Source organism: Protobothrops mucrosquamatus, unplaced genomic scaffold (genome assembly GCF_001527695.2).
Source record: "Protobothrops mucrosquamatus isolate PMUCROS unplaced genomic scaffold, P.Mucros_1.0 scaffold_11, whole genome shotgun sequence".
Classification (NCBI taxonomy): domain Eukaryota; kingdom Metazoa; phylum Chordata; class Lepidosauria; order Squamata; family Viperidae; genus Protobothrops; species Protobothrops mucrosquamatus.
In genome coordinates, this window is record NW_015386087.1 from 269,319 (window position 1) to 287,845 (window position 18,527).

At 32.2% G+C, this 18,527-nt stretch overlaps 1 protein-coding gene and 1 long non-coding RNA gene across 4 annotated transcripts in view; one reads left to right on the plus strand and one right to left on the minus strand.

Moving 5' to 3' along the window:
* LOC107291800 overlaps nt 1-2,037 on the minus strand; it is a 9,062-nt gene extending 7,025 nt beyond the window's left edge. For 2 of the 3 annotated variants that reach the window (XR_001548982.1, XR_001548980.1), the window contains exons 1-2: nt 1,628-2,037; nt 1,431-1,530 (exon numbers count right to left, since the gene is read on the minus strand). This is a non-coding gene — a long non-coding RNA (uncharacterized LOC107291800). The remainder of the gene's footprint in view (nt 1-1,430; nt 1,531-1,627) is intronic. The other variant, XR_003810519.1, reaches the window with a different exon arrangement.
* Nucleotides 1-18,290, plus strand: part of MIB1 (mindbomb E3 ubiquitin protein ligase 1) — a 48,245-nt gene extending 29,955 nt beyond the window's left edge. The window contains exons 13-21 of the mRNA XM_015820768.1: nt 4,220-4,352; nt 7,628-7,714; nt 8,749-8,910; nt 10,688-10,869; nt 11,704-11,896; nt 13,278-13,356; nt 13,583-13,696; nt 14,602-14,702; nt 15,765-18,290. Of these exons, the coding sequence (XP_015676254.1) occupies nt 4,220-4,352; nt 7,628-7,714; nt 8,749-8,910; nt 10,688-10,869; nt 11,704-11,896; nt 13,278-13,356; nt 13,583-13,696; nt 14,602-14,702; nt 15,765-15,905 (1,192 nt within the window). The 3' untranslated portion in view covers nt 15,906-18,290. The remainder of the gene's footprint in view (nt 1-4,219; nt 4,353-7,627; nt 7,715-8,748; nt 8,911-10,687; nt 10,870-11,703; nt 11,897-13,277; nt 13,357-13,582; nt 13,697-14,601; nt 14,703-15,764) is intronic.
* The last annotated feature ends 237 nt before the right edge of the window (nt 18,291-18,527 follow it).

The following is an 18,527-nucleotide window of genomic DNA, read 5'->3' on the forward strand; positions in this document are numbered from 1 at the left end:
GTTCATATGGGTACATAAAGAAGTATGTGCTCTGGGCAGGTTTTCATAGCTGCTGGATAAAACTGAACAACGATTCGTCCCCTTTTAACCTAAAGTATAAAATAGTTGTTCCTGGTGAATTTTAAAAATACATTTTTGCTCTTGTTTCTTAGTATCTGGCCTTATTACTGAGAATTAAAGTCTTCCTGTATTTTACTTGTACAATAATTTAAAACACATTAAAAGCAATTGTTCTTTCATGAAGATTCAGGTACTTGTTAGGTTTCAGTGGCTTTTTATTGGCTATTAAGTCTGACGAACAGCTATGATTTCACTGAAGTTTGATTATACAAAATACCTTCATGAAATGGTAGTACGTATTCATGTATTCCACTCTCAGCTTGCATTATCATTGGTCTTCACCCATATTTTATCATATTTATATTAGTATCTGGTGAAGTGGAAAAAATGATCTATTTTGTAATGATGTATGCCTTTGGGAAGAATCTCAATTGTTGTATTTTATAATTAATGAGAATACAGCTGGATAAATAGATGATTATATTCCAAGAAAGAAAATAAGTTGTAAATGTGAAGATTTGGCCTTTTGGCCTTTACTTTTAATTCAAAACAATGTGAGCTAGTTTCTGCAAAACATTTTCAACTTAGAAAAGTTCATATTAAAATATACTTATTTCATGTTAAAGTCGTTGTAAGTTTACTAGCTCATATATCTTCACAGGTTTAGTTGGCTGATACTATAGTTTATCTTTGTGTTCATATTAGTCATAAGACAGAAAAAAAAACCCAATATCAGGTTGCAAAAAAATTGGATTTTTTTAAAAAGAAGAAATATGTAGCTAATGTAGCCAGTTGTTCAGTTTCTGCAGCTCAAGAGAAAAAGCTAGTGCAGCTGATAGAGAGCAAATCAGAGACTAGCAGTAGCTAGCACAATTCTACAAGAAGAAACAGCAATGCAGCAGAACAATTACAACTTGCTTGTTTCAAATTTAAATTATATTGCTCATGCTCTAAAATAATATTTTTAATTTCTTAGTAAACGTACTTTATAACTAAATCATGCCTTATCATCCTACCCTTTTATGTATAATGAAATGGATCCAGAATATAATGTAAAAGTAACAAGAGGGTAATGCATTACTGTAAAACTAATATTTTTTGAAATGCTAAAGTATTAGTAGTATAATACTTGAAATACAATTGATAAGATTTCTTGTCCAACAGTATTAAGCTATGGTATTATTCAATTAAAACTGATTCTTTTCCATTTTAACACTTTACACTAGAAATACTTGATATTTAAGCACACTAGTAGTATGTTAACCTGCAATTGAGAGTAATACAACAAATGCACAAATTATTAAAAGATACATGCAGACATGAATCCTTTAAATATGTGGAATAATTCAGGTCTTCTGATGCTCTATTACCTGTAAGCTTATCATGCAGCATTTGCAGTTGGATGACCTAGAGAGAGACATCAGCAGCAGCCATCTCATCTTGAATGTTCACTCTATCGCTGATTCAGCTCTTCATTATGTGGGAGGGGGGAAGCAATGGAGAGGTGAAAATGAATACATATTTCACTATAAAACAAGTATAATTAAAATATGAGCACGTATCTTACAAGGTATCTGTTGTTTTTTTCCTAACCATTAAGGTGTTGTGCATAGAACTAAGTTTCTTGAACGTACAGGACAGAAAACAGAAATATCCAAGGTAGATGCTAGAAAAACCCAAAGAAGGATAATCTCATCTTGTTTAGATAATTGAAAATAATTCAAAAATGTTCATTAGATTGTAAAAAAAAAAATCAGCATACACCTTCATCCATTCCCTCCCCTTCTGAAGCAAGTATTGTTTCTTTCTCCATAGATAAAGGACTTGATTTCTTCATGCTTGAATTTTAGTTCCCAGACAGGTTGCTTGTCGTTATTTTTCATTTTTAGAGGTCAAACACTGCTTTTGAGGTCAGGATTTCCACATACATGCTGTTTACCATGAATCCATTTCTACTCAGTGCACTAGCAAAACTATTTCAGCTTTATAGGCAGCCAGGCATTTGAAACATCCACTCCCAGGCTGTCTTTTGCCTCTCTCTTCCCTGACCATATTTAGTCAACCATTGCAAAAAATAGTATCTCAACTGTTGGTTGCTGTTCCAGGAACAGACGGTGCCTCTGTCTTTTATTCTGCCTATTGATTGCTCATCCTGCAGTTTTACTACTCGGACCCTATATGTGTGATATCAAATTAAATTGGGTTGCGTGTTGCAGCTTCAGTTTTTCCTAATTTTTTTTCACTGATGTTCAAATTCTGGTTTCTCAGTCATTGTGTTTATTCTCCTAGAGATAAAAGCAAGATAGAGAAAATTTAGAATGAAGTAACATTTCAAAAACTTTAGAAATCTCTGTTTTGTGTAAAAATAAATACAATATGGAGTAAATAAACCTTTTTAATAATCAGGATGAAAGAAACTATGTTCTTAGTTTTAACTTTAACAATTTTAGCTTATAACTTGCATTTTATTTTAGAAAAGTATTTTATATCTTAGGAATATGAATTTATATATATATATATTAACGTGATTATCTTTAAAAACAATTTTTTGAGTTTTTCTAATTTCATTTGTACATTAAATGTAGTTTGTGTTCTACCTGGACAAAATATCAGTAACAATAACAATTAGGGATAATCTGTGAAACATTCTAAAAGTGTATAACTTTTCCCTGATTGCTCTTTTTGTGGAGTGTTGATGATTGATAAGATACAGAGGTTAGTAGTCCATTGCTCATGAGAGAGTGTAAGTAATTGGATCCCTCTGTTAAGTATCTTTAAATAACCATCCAGAATGAATAGTTTATATATAGATGTATCTCTAGATTTGTATTTTTTTCATAAACCTACCTGACCGTACCTTGATAAATCTATTTAGCAATGCCCATTTTTCCATTATTTAAATGGTTACTAGTGAAAGGATTTCTTTTATGGCACTCCATATATGGAATGGATACATTGGGTGGTAGGTATAGGATTCTCCCCTCCCCACTGTGTTTATTGTTCCATTAACTTTTTTAAAGATTATTTGATAGCTTTCCAAAACCTTTCTAATGAATCTGTTTCTGGGTTTTAATTCTCTGTAAACTACCTTGAAAAATGTTTTTGAGATAGGATATCAATATATTTAAATGGTAAACTACACCAGGGTTTTTTGGTCCTCAGTTTTTCTAGGTCTTATATTATCAATGTGAAAAGATTTATATAACTTCTGGCAAAAAAAGGGAAGAGTTAAAAGTATTTGAAGGTGCCTTTTAAAAATAATAGTTTTGAAGGGTAAACTAGGTTTTTAAGAGGGGAAGACTGGAAGATACACATTCCCCAAGCTACACAAAAATACACAGACATGCATACTTGTTACATAGACACCCCTCCCCCAAGCTACACAGAAGTACAATAACTCATATTACCACTATGAATTCCCATACAAAATTCCATTCATATATAATTGGGGAAAGAAAGTATGTAATGTCAGCATGGTAGATTGAAGCACAGCAGGTGGTGTATGAACTGCATGAACATAATCCTCAAACATGAAGTAATGATATTTGAGGCAAGGGGGAAGAGTAAATAAATGTGAGATATAGGATAGTGTTGAAAATAAGAGACTTCCTTCCCATTTTCAAAGTATACCATTACTAGATTTTAATTATTTCTCTGATTTCTAGGCTGCCCACTCATGGTAAATAAGCAGTCATAAATGTTTGTATATATTCTGTGTGGCAAATTGAGTATGATAGTTGAAAAATGCATTTTATTATGAAATTATACATATATTTACTCAGAAGTAAGCACTATTGAGTTCAGGGGAATTAAATCATTACCATATTAATGATTGTAAAATAGCTATTAGTACTGAAATATATTAAACTTAATATACTTATGTGGGGATGTGTAAGACAATATGAATAAAACTCGGAAGAACTGGACATGGATCACTAGAATACCTAATATATTTATATGGATTCCATTACATTATCTCATTGAGAAAGAATGTTAAGGTTTAATAGAATGGATAGTATTTCATATAAAATCAGTTTTTCAGTAATAATAAAAACTCCTGGCAATCTAATCACTGAGTTTTGGGATGTTACAATTAAACGGAAAATTGTATTCCTTCTAGAATACAGGATATAATCCTTTACATTTTTTTCTATTTCAGTGCAATGCGAGTGTTACTGTCTAAGCTTCCAAGACCATGGATTGTAGATGAAAAAAAGGACGATGGATATACTGCTTTGCATTTGGCAGCACTCAATAATCATGTAGAAGTAGCAGAACTTTTGGTACATCAGGTAAATTTCCTATCAATTGTTTTCATTCCAGAAAGAAAGAATGCATTATTTATTACAAATAGATGCATACATTTGCTTACAAATCATTTTCTACATCCAAATAAAGGTTGTTTTTTTTTACTAATCATTAAGACATTTATTGTACCACTACTGGTTCTCTTAGTGAGAGCAAAGTGAGGGTATCACAGATTTCCAGAAACTAAGCTTTAATAACATCAGCTATCCTATCTTTTACTTTCTTGATGTACTTAGATATTTTATTGAGATTTTGGAAGTGCATATATTCCTTTTTAAAATTTGTATAGCCACTTTTGTGAAATGAATCCCATAGTTAAACAATTGAAAAATATAGTTTATTCAATGAAAAGAGCACTGAACCTTATAATATCCATATTTCCTCAGACATAAATGAAATTGACTATACTATAGAAAGCATCCATATTAAAGCAAGTAGAAAACATAATGAAGTGTTGAATGAATTTGAAATTTGAATTTCAAATTGAAATTTCAATTGAATTTGAATTTGAAACAATGAAATTGTTTACATTAGCTTACCTAAGCAAAAAGAACATATGAATAAATAAAGTTCAACTATGTTCAAAATAAAATAAAGGAAAAAAGAACAATATACCAGCCACTGTAACCTTAGGATAATGACAAAATAGTAGCCAGTAACCAAGATAAAACAAGAAAATGGAGCCATTCACTCACTATGCTCACTCTTCTCCAACAAAACAGCATGTATGAAAAGCCAGATGAACGGATAGAATTAAAACTTGTTACTGATCAAAAAATAGCTATAGAATGCCAATTTATTTTGAATGAATTTAAGTCAGATAAATTGCATCCTAGATTACCAAATGAACTGTATTGGGTTTATTTCCCTTCATTCAATCATGTCCAAGTCATTGCTAAGTTAATCACATTTTTGGTCAGGCAGTTTAGATTTTGGGGAAGCTACAGGGATAATACATTTTAATCTAAGCAGAGTATGTGACAAAGTATCCCATGACAGTCTAATTAGCAAACTGCTTAATTGTAATCTGGTTGGCATGACCATTTAATTGATACTTAATTGGAAATCATACTTCAACAGTGTTCATAAATGATTTCACATCAAAATGTGTGACATAATGTGTTGGGGTAATCATAAATTGAATAATTAGTTACTTGGGCCTAGTATCCTAGGAGACAAAAATAAAATAAAGGAGCTTAATTAATTAGAAAAATTGGCTAGAAATAATATTATGACATAGAAATTAGATATACAAAAGAAACTGACTGAAATTTAAAAAATTAAAAGGGAGAACTACAAATGATGAACCAAGAAAATGATCTGGAAAATATTTTCTGATTCGATCTACAAAAGGAGGCTTGTCAAAAATCTGAAGAGATTTGTGTGATAGAATGAAGAATTAAAGAGAAAACGCCTATGACAATATTTGCTTGATGTAAAAAATAAGACTTAGAAAAAAAAGGAAGGAATATAAAGGTGGCTTATTTGATCAAGGTTAAAATAAATCATTTTTTTGCAATGTTCTGACAATCCTTTATGAATTTTCTGCTGACATCAGGATAGAAAAGTTAATATTTTATGGATTTGCTTATAGATAAAGGATGGAATATGGAATGAAGAGTTACTTGTTTAACCTTATAGGAGTGAAGATTTGTTAAATTTGTTTATGCTTGTTATGAAGTTTCTTTTTCCTACACTATTTTTTTTTTCATTCTCTTTCTCTAAGTTTAGTTTGTATTAGTTTTATTATTGTAATTAAAATTCTTACTAAACATATTTTAAAAAGTGCCCCTTCTCTGTAGTGGTGCCTGCCCTCTGGAACTAGGCTCCCCCTGTGATTTGGATTCCTTACCTCCGCCTCCCCACTTTGCTGTTGTTTAAAAGAGCCATCTTCACCCAGACCTTTCAAGAGAGAGAGTGAAAGCCCTTTTTCCATAGCACTTGCTATCTTTTCTCTTTCTCTTTCTATGTTTTATTGATTTTATTGTAATTTCCACTGCCAACTTGTTCAGAGTCAGGTGGCATATTAGTTTAATGTATTATTATTAATTAGCTTTTCATCCAGAAGGTATATTTTGTTCTAAGCTAGTTCAAATTGAACTATTAAGTTTGAGTTGGTCAAAGAGGTAAGTTGATTATATCCACTCAATATGTGGAGCTTATGAATCCCTATACATCGGGGGGGGGGGGTTCCCAGCGGGGGGTGCTTGCACCCCCTGGGGGTGCGAAATGATATTCCAGGGGTGTGTGAAAATTCCGTTTAGAAATTTCAAAATGATAGTGTATATGCATAATTCATTGCTATTTCAAACTTTTGTAAGGGGTGCAAGAATATATCAGAAGCGTTCTATGGGTGCGGGGTATAGAAAAGATTGGGAACCACTGCTATGCATAAATTGTCTCAGTATTGTATACACCATCTCCTTGTTTAGCAACCAAAATCCATTCCTTAAATTGGTAGTTAAATGGTCAATCAGCTATAAATGGTCACTAGACAAACATGTGACTGAGAGAGAAAGAGTTGTTGCAAAGATCACTGGTTGTTCATTTAGATAAAGGTCTCTCATATAGTGTTCTGTGCATGACCCATTCCCCCCCTTTTTTCATTTTTTTTATTCCCCCCCTTTTATGCCCTTGCAGAGCAGAGAAATTGCTTAAACAATGTATTTCTTCCCCTGTTGCTTTCCTCCACAACGTAGTGCTTCCCTAAAAAGTACTAACTTCAAGTGAACAGGCTTAGCTCTAGGATCTTAATTAGTTTATTAGAACTTTCCCACCAGCTCATACTGCTGCCCCAAATTGACCAGGCCTTAATCAGTTTCACGCTCTGAAATTTGGTGATAAATGCAGGCAGTGGTCAGAAAATGATTTTTTAAAATAGGCATCATATTTCTGAGTGGTCACTAAATGAGGTAGTCCTAAACAAGAAGTGCCTGTACTGTGAAAAATATTAAGTTATTTGTTATTTCAGTGGATCAAATTCTTTTTAAATTTTGAAAACAACTAATGAAACATTTTTTTAAACTTTCCATATCAAATATTGATTAATGGAAAATGCTGATAAGTACAAAATAGAAAGAATTTTATATTAAAAATTAGTTCAGTTTCATAAAATATATGCATAGATTTTTAAATTGATTTTAGCAGTGGAGAAATAATAGTCTAATATTTTTAACTACGCTATCATATACATTCTTTCACAACTATCCTGATAGTTCAGTTCAGTTAATATGAGTAACATTTGGGATTTCTGTTTCAGGGCACAGCTAACCTGGATATTCAGAATGTAAATCAACAAACTGCACTGCACCTTGCTGTTGAAAGACAGCACACTCAAATAGTGCGGGTAAGGCAATAATAATGTACCATAAGAATGGACTTCTCAACTACTGGTATACTACTGTAGTGCAATGTATTTCTAAAAGGGTTATGCAATAAGAGAATTTCTCTCCATTTTCATGCTCTATTTTCCTTCCAGCATATTAACAGGAAACATGGCCTGTTTAAATGACAGTCTGGTTGCTTTTCCACTTATATATCATACTTAAATTATTTTTAAATAGATTAAATATTGATCAATATGACAGTTTAAATGGCCTGTTTAAATGACAGTCTGGTTGCTTTTCCACTTACATATCATACTTAAATTATTTTTAAATAGATTAAATATTGATCAAAAATCAAACACACTGCTTATTCTATTTTTGATTTAATCTTCCATGCACATGAGATATATGAGTAAATTCTAATACCCAATAACCACAATATAGTAATTGAGTGGGGAAAATTAATCATGGTAAGAGAGAAGAGAATGGAAAACGAGAGTAGAGGAAGAACAAATTATTAGAAGGATCTGGAAAATCAAGAGGGTAAGGAATGCAGTGGTTGGGATATGTATATGTACACTGCAACTTTTGATTGCAAGATACTGATTATAAAATAGAGATTGGTTCAGTGTTTGGTATACCCCATTGCCATTATTAAAATCTGATTGCCATATTCTTTGAGTTTATGTTTCTGAATGTTTTTGCATATAATACCATTATACCAACATATCTGTTGAAAATTGCATTGGTCACATTACTAATTTTTCATGTATTTATAATAATAGCGTTGGAGCAATTTCCTTTTGGGTATCCATTGTTATCTACTTACTGTTTAACCATGATTTGCTAATTTATATTCAGTGAACATATCAATTGATGAAAAGAAAGAGGAAAAGAAAAGTTTAAAGTGCAGGCTGCAAAATCTAATTAAGAGGAAACTGTTTTAATAGCCTTGAATAGTTAAACCTATGAGCTGTTTTTGATGCTTTTAATAAGTGTAATTCTATTTGTTGCAAAAGGTATTCAAAATCTTGACACTTTTATTTGCTTTCAGCTTCTAGTTCGTGCAGGTGCTAAATTGGATATTCAGGATAAAGATGGCGATACTCCACTGCACGAGGCCCTGAGACATCATACTTTGTCGCAGCTTCGCCAGCTCCAAGACATGCAAGATGTGGGCAAGGTAGATGCGGCTTGGGAACCCTCCAAGAATACAGTAAGAAAACTGTTTTATTTCTTCTCTGATAAATTTTGTTTTTGCAGTAGGCTGTAAAGGCACTTTTGCTTTGATCTGCTTTCTGTTCTCTAAAAACAGTTATTGAAAGATTCTGTGCCAATACGTAAATACTATTTGATAACACAATAAACTTGGATGTGTATATGGCAAAAGCTATATTAAAAAAATCTAAAATGTTTCAATGTCATTTAATTGGATTTTGATATCTTTAAACATCAATACATATAATTAAAGAAGATAATTGGAATAGAGGTGATCTAAAGCATTTGCAATTTGTTGTGTGTGTATGTACATATGTGTAAATTGTAAGTAGTATGTGTGATGACATCTCTGTTGCAAATAGAATCTCTGGGAATCAAGCAGCATATGTATTTAATATTATTATTGAGTTCTTTATATTCAATAACTAGTTTAGGGTTATTAAAAAGAATTGCAGAGAAATGTTGCATTAATATTAACAAGGAGGGTTAGCTGCTGAATTTTAAAATACGAACAATGTCAGAATTGTTGTAATTGTGAAAATAACTTTGAGGAACAGGAAGAAGAGCTGCAACCAAGACAATGGTCAGATAAGAGAAATCTGAGTCCAGAGCAGGAGCGTAATTGGAGAAATCAACTCAGACGTGACCTTCGCTAGTTTTCTTGAATGTAAAGGCAGAGAGGGGAGAGACTTGCAAGGTTTTTTGCAATCTTAGAATAAAAGTAATATTAGCATCCATAAATTTGACTTCCTGGTCTGGACTACCAGGAAAACTCTGACAAAGGACTCTCTTAGATAAAGGGCTGACAGGAGAAAAAAATGCATAAAAGGTTAATACAAGATTTAAGATTTTTCAGCATAAATTAGGTCAGCAATGCCGTCTTCTCTACAAAATTTATCTCCTCCTCCTCTTCCGCCCTTCCCCTCTTTCCCTTTCTCTAGTGTTATAACAACCTTTGTTTTAAAATTTCAGATTTTCAGTTTTAGTAGGGATGGTTTTTCCCTTTTCTTTGTCAAATTGTGTTAGGGCTTACATGGAGAACATTGCTCAGACCAAAGGTCACAGTTCTTTTCCGAGCCAGCCAGCCAGCCGGCCAGCCAACCAAACAGCCCAAATTAAAATGGAAGAAAAAAGGTGTTGGGGGCTTGTAGCGGGCTGATGATAGACAATTGGAAAAGTAGAAGGAAAAGACCGGGGGGGGGGGAATCAAGCATAGAAGAAAAGAAAAAGAATGAGGAAAGCAATATAAGAAAGGAGGAAAATATGTATATGCAAAATCCAGAGTCAGAAGGTGTGTGTGTTTGATGGGGAAAAATTGTGGAACTATTTTGCATCTTTTAGCAGTCATTCTTCATTGCAAATGTACATGTTGTAATGTTTGGGATTTATCATCCATTGGAAGGTAACAAATGTTGAATTTGTAATTTTGGGAGAAATTATTTAAAAATGATTTGGGGCAATTGGCTTGTCTGTTTTGTTGAAACAAAAGTCTGTAGGTTATCACATTGTGGCAGACTTTTCTGTTATTCTTTCCATTTTGTGAGGATGCATGTCAATCACACTTTTCAAAAAACACCTATAGACCCAAAGAGATTAAAGGAATCCACCCTAAACACATCTTAATTTTGCACAACATTGCATTTTAGAGCTGCATTTACTAAAATCTATTAATGGTAATTATACCTTCATGTAGGTATTATTTTTATTTGCTCTTTTACGATAGTTTAGGTACATGAATACAAATTCAAAGGAGTTGCTTGTTTACTTTCTTTCAGTTGATAATGGGATTGGGAACTCAGGGAGCAGAGAAGAAAAGTGCAGCATCTATTGCCTGTTTCCTGGCAGCCAATGGAGCTGACCTTGGTATTCGCAACAAGAAGGGTCAGTCACCCCTTGACTTATGTCCTGATCCTAGCCTCTGTAAAGCATTGGCTAAATGCCACAAGGAAAAAATCAGGTTTGTATTACTAGGAAGTACTCACATTTCACTATAAAGTTTATTTTGTACAGATTAGACAGATAGTGCTTTTACTTAGGCATTTAACCTGGGCTAAATTTAATTACAGTTGCCTCACGTCTACTTTAATTATTTAAATTGTTGTCATTCTGGTCAATAGACAGCTTGTCATAGTAGAATAGTTGGTTTATACAGTAAATTAAATGGGAAACATTTCCCCTGGCCAATTCTTCTGTATTTATATGTCAATCTTTATTTGGTAAACTACTTTTTTTTAAAAAAAAAAACATATTTTGTTTATTATACTTTAAATTTATATTTTGTTTTCATACTGACTAGGTTAAAGAACTAACAGCTTCATTCATACAGCATACTAAACTCTGATTAGTTTGAATTCAGGTTAGGTTTTTTATGCCATCGCACATTATCTCTGTTCCAATTAAATATATAACATAAAAATTCAAAAAAGGATTTATTTATTTATTTATTTGTCAAGTCAAGGACGTTGTATAAGCAGTTTTTTGTAGTTTTATGTAAATATCTACTGTTGTATCTTCAAAGTGATTTGGTTGTTTTAACTGAGCCAGGTAGTAACTGCAACACAGTTTACAACTTAGATGTAAAGTCCTATTGACCTCACCAAGATATGCTTCTAAGTCAGCAGATAAATTTGCAGATTTGGCCATCATTTTCTAAAATGCTTTCTGTAAGATTGTCAGAAAGGATCATATTGTTATTTTCCTGAATTTATAATTACAAATGTTAATAACACTCTTAATTTTGGAGATTATATTCAGTGTGTACATAAATATCTGAACGTAGGCTTGTGTTTAGTGGACAGGTTGGTTCCCGAAGTCCTTCTATGATCAGTAATGATTCCGAAACCTTAGAAGAATGTATGGTATGTTCTGATATGAAGAGAGATACTCTATTTGGCCCATGTGGGCACATTGCTACTTGCTCCCTGTGTTCACCAAGAGTCAAGAAATGCCTCATTTGCAAAGACCATGTTCAATCAAGAACAAAGGTGTGTGTTTAAATTTTTTTCATCATTTCAATATGTCAAATACTGGGTAATGCCTTACCTTTAAAATGAAACATATAGCAAATGCTTAAACAAAAAGCTGATATTCCAATTGTTCATAGTTTAAACTCTTTTGTCAGAAGGAATTAATTATCTTTACAACAGTATTTCTCCCCATAATCTTATTTAATGATGTATTCTATAAAATCTAGCTTGTATTGTCCTGATTTAGTGAAACCAGAGCATCTGGTTCAACATCCTGTTTCTCAAAATGACAACCAGATTCTTCTAAGCAAAAGCAATAATCATTTCTTGTTTTTGCTGATTTTGTACTACATCTAGAAGTTTCATGTCGTGATAATTGTAATTGTTTGATAAACATATCTTCACAGGTTTTCTGATTTTTCGTATAAAATCATTAAAGTTAGATAAAACTTCTCTAACTTGAAAAGGAGGCAAGGATGATTAAACTTTATTAAAATAAGTTAAAAGGCAAGGGAGGGCTCTCGGGGCACCAGTCAGCCCTGCAGAACCATGGAAAGCCAGAAGAGTCGGGGCCTACCTCACCTCCAAAGGGAGAATATTCCATAGGGCAGTAGCAATGGTAGAGAATGTTACCTTTCTAGACCCCGCCATTCAGGATTCTTTAACTGATGGAATCTGCAACATATCTTCCCTGTCTAATTGACAAGTGACCAAATTTTGATCATGTGACTAGGGATGCTGCTATGGTCGTAAATGCAAGGATCAGTTGTAAGTCACTTTACTCACTGCTCTTATAACTTGTAACTTTGAACAGTCACTAAACAAATGGTTTAAGTCAAGAACTACCTGTATACAGTAGTATAGAGAGAGATGTGTATGCATATACATTTGTAAGTATGTAGTTTATTCACCTAGATTGGGTTTAAAACATTGAAGCTCTTTTTCTTTCCTCAGTAATTTGCAAATTTTCCCGCCTTACTGTTTTTTTCCCTAATTCTAAATAAGCAATGAACAAGTTAAAAAGTGATGGGCCTTATGTGGGATTTGGGGAACTTACTTAGCTTTGAACATTGTCGCTTGATTCATTCTCTTGAACTAGTTATCAATCCATCACTTAACTCAGTTACTGCTTTTACTGCTTATTCAGGAAACTTGAGTGAGGCACTTTTTAAAGCATCAAAATATACACTGTGTAACATCACCCTCTCTTTATTATTTTTTAAACTTCCAAAGTTAGTTTTGCAGAAACAATATTGATTCAGGAAAATTTGTCTTTCTACATGCCAGATGATATCTTTAATTGGTCTTCCTTCCACTTCATCCAGAACAGATATTAAGCTAACAAGCATTTAATTGAAGAACTAAATGCTATAAAGTTACTTTAATTTTGTTTTTACAGATTGAAGAATGTGTTGTATGCTCAGATAAAAAAGCTGCAGTACTCTTTCAGCCTTGTGGACACATGTGTGCTTGTGAAAGTACGTAAACAGTTGTTTCTTAAGAGGAATCTAACAAGTTATTTAAATTGACTTGACATTAGACGATTATTATATAAAAGCTGATTTATGAGTTTGGCATATTTGGCAAAGACCTTTATCTTCAGTTAGTTGCCTAAGATTTTTTCTCACTTATTTTTCCCCTCTATATTAAAGTTGAATTTAAGTATGGTTAAGGCATACTAGTCTTAATTTTTTTTCTTTGCAGATTGTGCCAGCCTTATGAAAAAATGTGTACAATGTCGGGCAGTGGTAGAACGAAGAGTTCCTTTTGTTATGTGCTGTGGTGGGAAAGGTGCCGAAGATACCATAGATGACATCAGTGAGTTTTTTAAATTATTCCTCAAATTTACTGTAATAAATTCTTGTTTCCCTTTGTATAAGCTTACCTTTTTTCTTAATGATGATGATGATGATGATGATGATGATGATGATGATGATGATGATGATGATGGAATGTATACATGATAGCCACATTATATTAGTGTTTTAGCCAGAAGTCTTTGGAATTTGATTCTTGAACCTATGAATCAAATCAAAGGGCTGTTGATTCTTAATCCTAATAACTTTGAGAAACTGAAAAGCAATGCACGAAAGCATTTGAGTTTTCATTTTTTTCTCCAGCACTTTGGACATAGAGCTTCACATCCTTCAGCCTTTTCTCATAAGAAAAATGCATGAACTGTTTGTTTATGTATCATTTCCAAAGTAGTGATAATGATTAGAAGACATTGTCAATATAGTGCAATAATTAAAATGCTGGACTGGCATCGGGGAGACTCCAGTTCGAATCCATCTTCAGTTACAGAAGCTCACTGGGTAACTTTTGGACCAATGATTCTTTGTCAGCAAATGCCATCCCACAGGTTGTTGCAGTAGGAGAAAAGAGGAGGAAAGCTGTGTATAAATCTAAAATATATATAAAATGAAGATCTACTTAAAGCTTTAACTAGTCAGTTATGAATATTGGCTTTTTGTAGCGATCTGTTTACATTCACATATTGAAGCTGAATTCTGATGGTAAAGTTCAGAATTCAGAAGATTAGTATGTAGGATGGATACATATATTTGTACTTTTTTAATTATCAGCTTTTAAAAAAACTGTTAAAATTCACAGACAGAAATACAGTATATTAACCAGGCTAGATGAACATTTTAAGTGACTTTGGATGGTGATGATTCTTCAAGCATTGTCTGTCATTATTTCCTCCTCTGTACATTCTTTAGCAAGTGGAAACATTCCTGTTCTGCAAAAGGATAAGGATAATACTAATGTCAATGCTGATGTGCAGAAATTACAGCAGCAGTTGCAGGACATAAAGGAACAGGTAAATTAAATCAAATATGAGAATAGTATACTTTGTTAGAAAACTATCATGTGAATATTTTCAGGGTAATTGCTACATAATGAAAAATTGAAATACTACACACATTGAGGTCAAAATATGCTTCAAATTTATTAGATTTCATAAAACTTCAGGGATTTGTCCAGGCAGTCGCCAGGAGTCAACACTAACTCAAGGGCTAAATAAATAAATATTATTTGAATAAAACATAGATTTAATAGATGCTTTCCTGACTATTTTTGTATAAAATGTACAGAAATATAAACTAAATCTCAAGAAAAGCATAGTGTGGCATAAATGTAAAAAGTACAACTTGCACATGCAAGTACAATTGGTGTGCAAGATTAAAGATAAAGTGATTTTGAGGCATTATTTCCATTAAATCTTAAACGATATTTTACATGGACAAACATCTTTGCAAATACCAAATTTATGAAGTATGAAATCAGTAAATATATCCTTGCCTGAGATTAAAAAAAAATCTGGAGAATGTTCTTTCTTTTCATTGTGCCATATTGTCATACATAAAGACATTGCCTTTCTTTTTTGAAATAAACCAGTCAGAAACATAATAAAAAATAGACGGTGCTTGTGAGGCTCTCCTTTGAAGCTATAATAGACAGCACTGTTAAATTCAACTCTATTTCTTTTGAACCAGGGAAGTGAGGATGTTCTACCGTGATGCTACTGCTTGGGGAAGTGTCCATCATGATACTACCCATATCTATTTATCCCTCATTCTCTATGCCCATTTCTGCTTTAGGGCATAGTCATCTTCAGCAGTTGTAACCTCCAGGGTATAATGTGAGTCCTTCATTAGGTGATTTCTTATTCAATACTTCTCTAAGTTCTGTATAATAATGTATTAAAATAGTGTATTAAATATAAGCTAAATTAATTTTAAGTAGAAAGATGTTAACTTTCCTTAGTATTTGCCATTTCTGCAATTTGAGTTTTCTGGAAGTATATGTACAAGATTTAAGTACTGTAGCCGATTATTGTACTATCCAAGGAAACATTTAATTCCTTGTTTATGTCTTACAGACCATGTGCCCTGTGTGCTTGGACCGTCTGAAGAATATGATCTTTCTTTGTGGTCATGGAACATGTCAGCTTTGTGGAGATCGAATGAGTGAATGTCCTATCTGTCGAAAGGCTATTGAACGAAGAATTCTTTTGTATTAAAATATCAAGTGTCTTATGCTTGTGACAATATTACTACATTTTGCTTTTTGGATCCCCATAAATTGATTTGAAAGGTTGTTGTAAAGATATGTCTAGCATTACAGGATATTGTAAATGCTGATATCTACAACATTATTATTTGCACAATCCACTTCTACCATGAAGAAATTTAAAGTAAGATTGGATTACTTATCAACACAGTTTGTTTATATCTTCTTCTCCAGAACCCCTTTATGTTAAAGGGATAATCCTGATTTTCTAGCTTGGCATTTTTGTTTTACATGTAGAAACTCTTAATTTCAATGATATTAATTTTTATACTGTCAGTTGCTTTTGTGTACCAATATTTTTAATTTTCTAATTTTCATAGTAATAATGTCAGTCAAACTACAACAACAAGCTAAGTCCTAGAATCTAGCTAAATTGAGGAATTAAAACATTTGACATAATAACTAAATAGCATTTCAGTATTACATATTGCCTTTAACATCTGAAAGCTGATAATTCTGCATGGTCAGTGGGTTTTTTTTTAAAGAAAAGAGCAAAAGTTATTTAGCACGCATTCTCATGACACATTGATCCTTCTATAATTTTTTATCAGAAATACTTTCTCCAGAACTCAGGGAAATTCCAGATGTGTTTGAAAACAATACAAGTCATTACTAGTAATAAAAAGAGAACTGCATAAGCAAACTCTTATGCTTGAAGGCTATTTTGGATCTCACCTGATGAACCAATGTTTAGGACAGTGACAAAATATATTATTTGGGTAGTTATTTTTTAAAAAAGGTATTCTGACTACAGGGTTGCATTCATAATTGGTCATATTTAGGCTTCCTGTTTGAAGTCAGTGAATATTGATTAGTCAAAATTTATAGTAAGTCTAGTAAACTACTTTGCAAAAAGCAAATATATACCAAGATTATATAGTTAGAATATTCATTATTTTTGCAAATGTCACAGTATTTTCCACCTGCCTTTACTATCAATCCCTCTGGAATTTGAGATAATTATGTTAATATCTTCATTTTAATAGAAATAATGTGGAAAGACATAAAAACTATTTGTTTTGAATAATCTATAGTATGATATACTTGGAGCACCAAATATTAAATTACTTTCTAAAGATGATGCATGATTTTTACATTTATAACTGACAGAAGTGCCAGTTCTTGTATTTATCACCAGTAGATTCTTATAAGCATATGAGTTGCTTTTCCTCTTAACTAATACAAAAATTATTTAAGAAAATTGTTTGTGGGAGTATTTGATATTTGGTGAAATTACCAATCTGGCAAGTTTTGCTTGTTTTTCTTTTTTGTTTAGTTGTTGCTGTTGCTGCAAATATCTGCAGATTGTATTGTAGCAATGTTGATCATGTATTATACCAACTTTTCCTGGAGTCTTCCAGTATCATTAATTTTCATTTTTTAAATTTCTTTTTCTTAAAACATAAGCCTGAAAATAGGCACATTATTCCTCTGTTAGGGTTACACTAGCATACTATTTTCAGTATCTGTCTCTTAAAATTTCTATGGGCTTAATATCTTGGCTCTGCCCTTTCCAGAAATGACATTTGTCTATTTCTGTAACCCTTGGAGGGCAGGGGTTTTTTTTTTTAGTTACCCTTTCCTGATATACTTTAGAACACTACACCAATATATAGTTGTAGAGATTCACTTAGTAAAATGTCTTATATATTGACAATATTTTTGCTAATGAATGTGTTTTAAAACTTAATTTTTGGAATTGCCAAATATCCAGATTTCTGTATTGGTATAATTATGAAATTTGCATACATACAAATTTGAAATACTTGGAATAAGTCATTTTGAGTATATTATATCAATTCTTAATAAACATAGATAAGAATGACATGATTTTGCAGCATAACCTTTTAGCTGCATTAAAGTTATTAGGCCTTTAGAACTTAATTATATCAGTTTAAAGAAACCATAAAAGCAAAGAAATTGGTTTGGGAATGAAGTATAAATATGTTAAACCAGTGAACAAACCAAATAGAAATCACTGTTTTAAGTTGGCAGTTATAAAGACTATAATATTTCTTTCTTGTTGTTCTTTCTTGTTGTTCTTTCATCCTTGCCAGGATTTGATTGGAAATTTTTTCAGAGCTGAGCTTGGGGAAAGGGTAGAAAAATCATTTTTTCATCCCTGAATATTTAGATGCAACATGGCACCATTATCACTTGCCATTTAATCTATAATTTCATATGAAGTATAGATCTCATAGCTAAAACATCCAGTTTAATTTTTGAATTTTCTTGCTTCTTTCTATTTTTTTGTAACATCTTATCTGAAAAAGAGTTCTGGAGAATTCAAACATTTGCATATCCTTTTATGGCCATTTTGTTGCAATAAAAATATTTACCCCAACTACAGAGTTTGGTTATTTTTTTCCTCATGAACCAACATAGCTGTAATTGTTTTACATTCACTTTATTTCAAATACATTCAAAATTATACATTTTTAGTACATGCTTTTTGTTTTGATTGAGAAATTCATTCCTGACTTGCATAATGGTCTAACTCTTTCTAACTTAATCGTTTCCACAGACAGCATTATACAGAAATATTTTTAGAAAAATTCAGAGATATCAAATA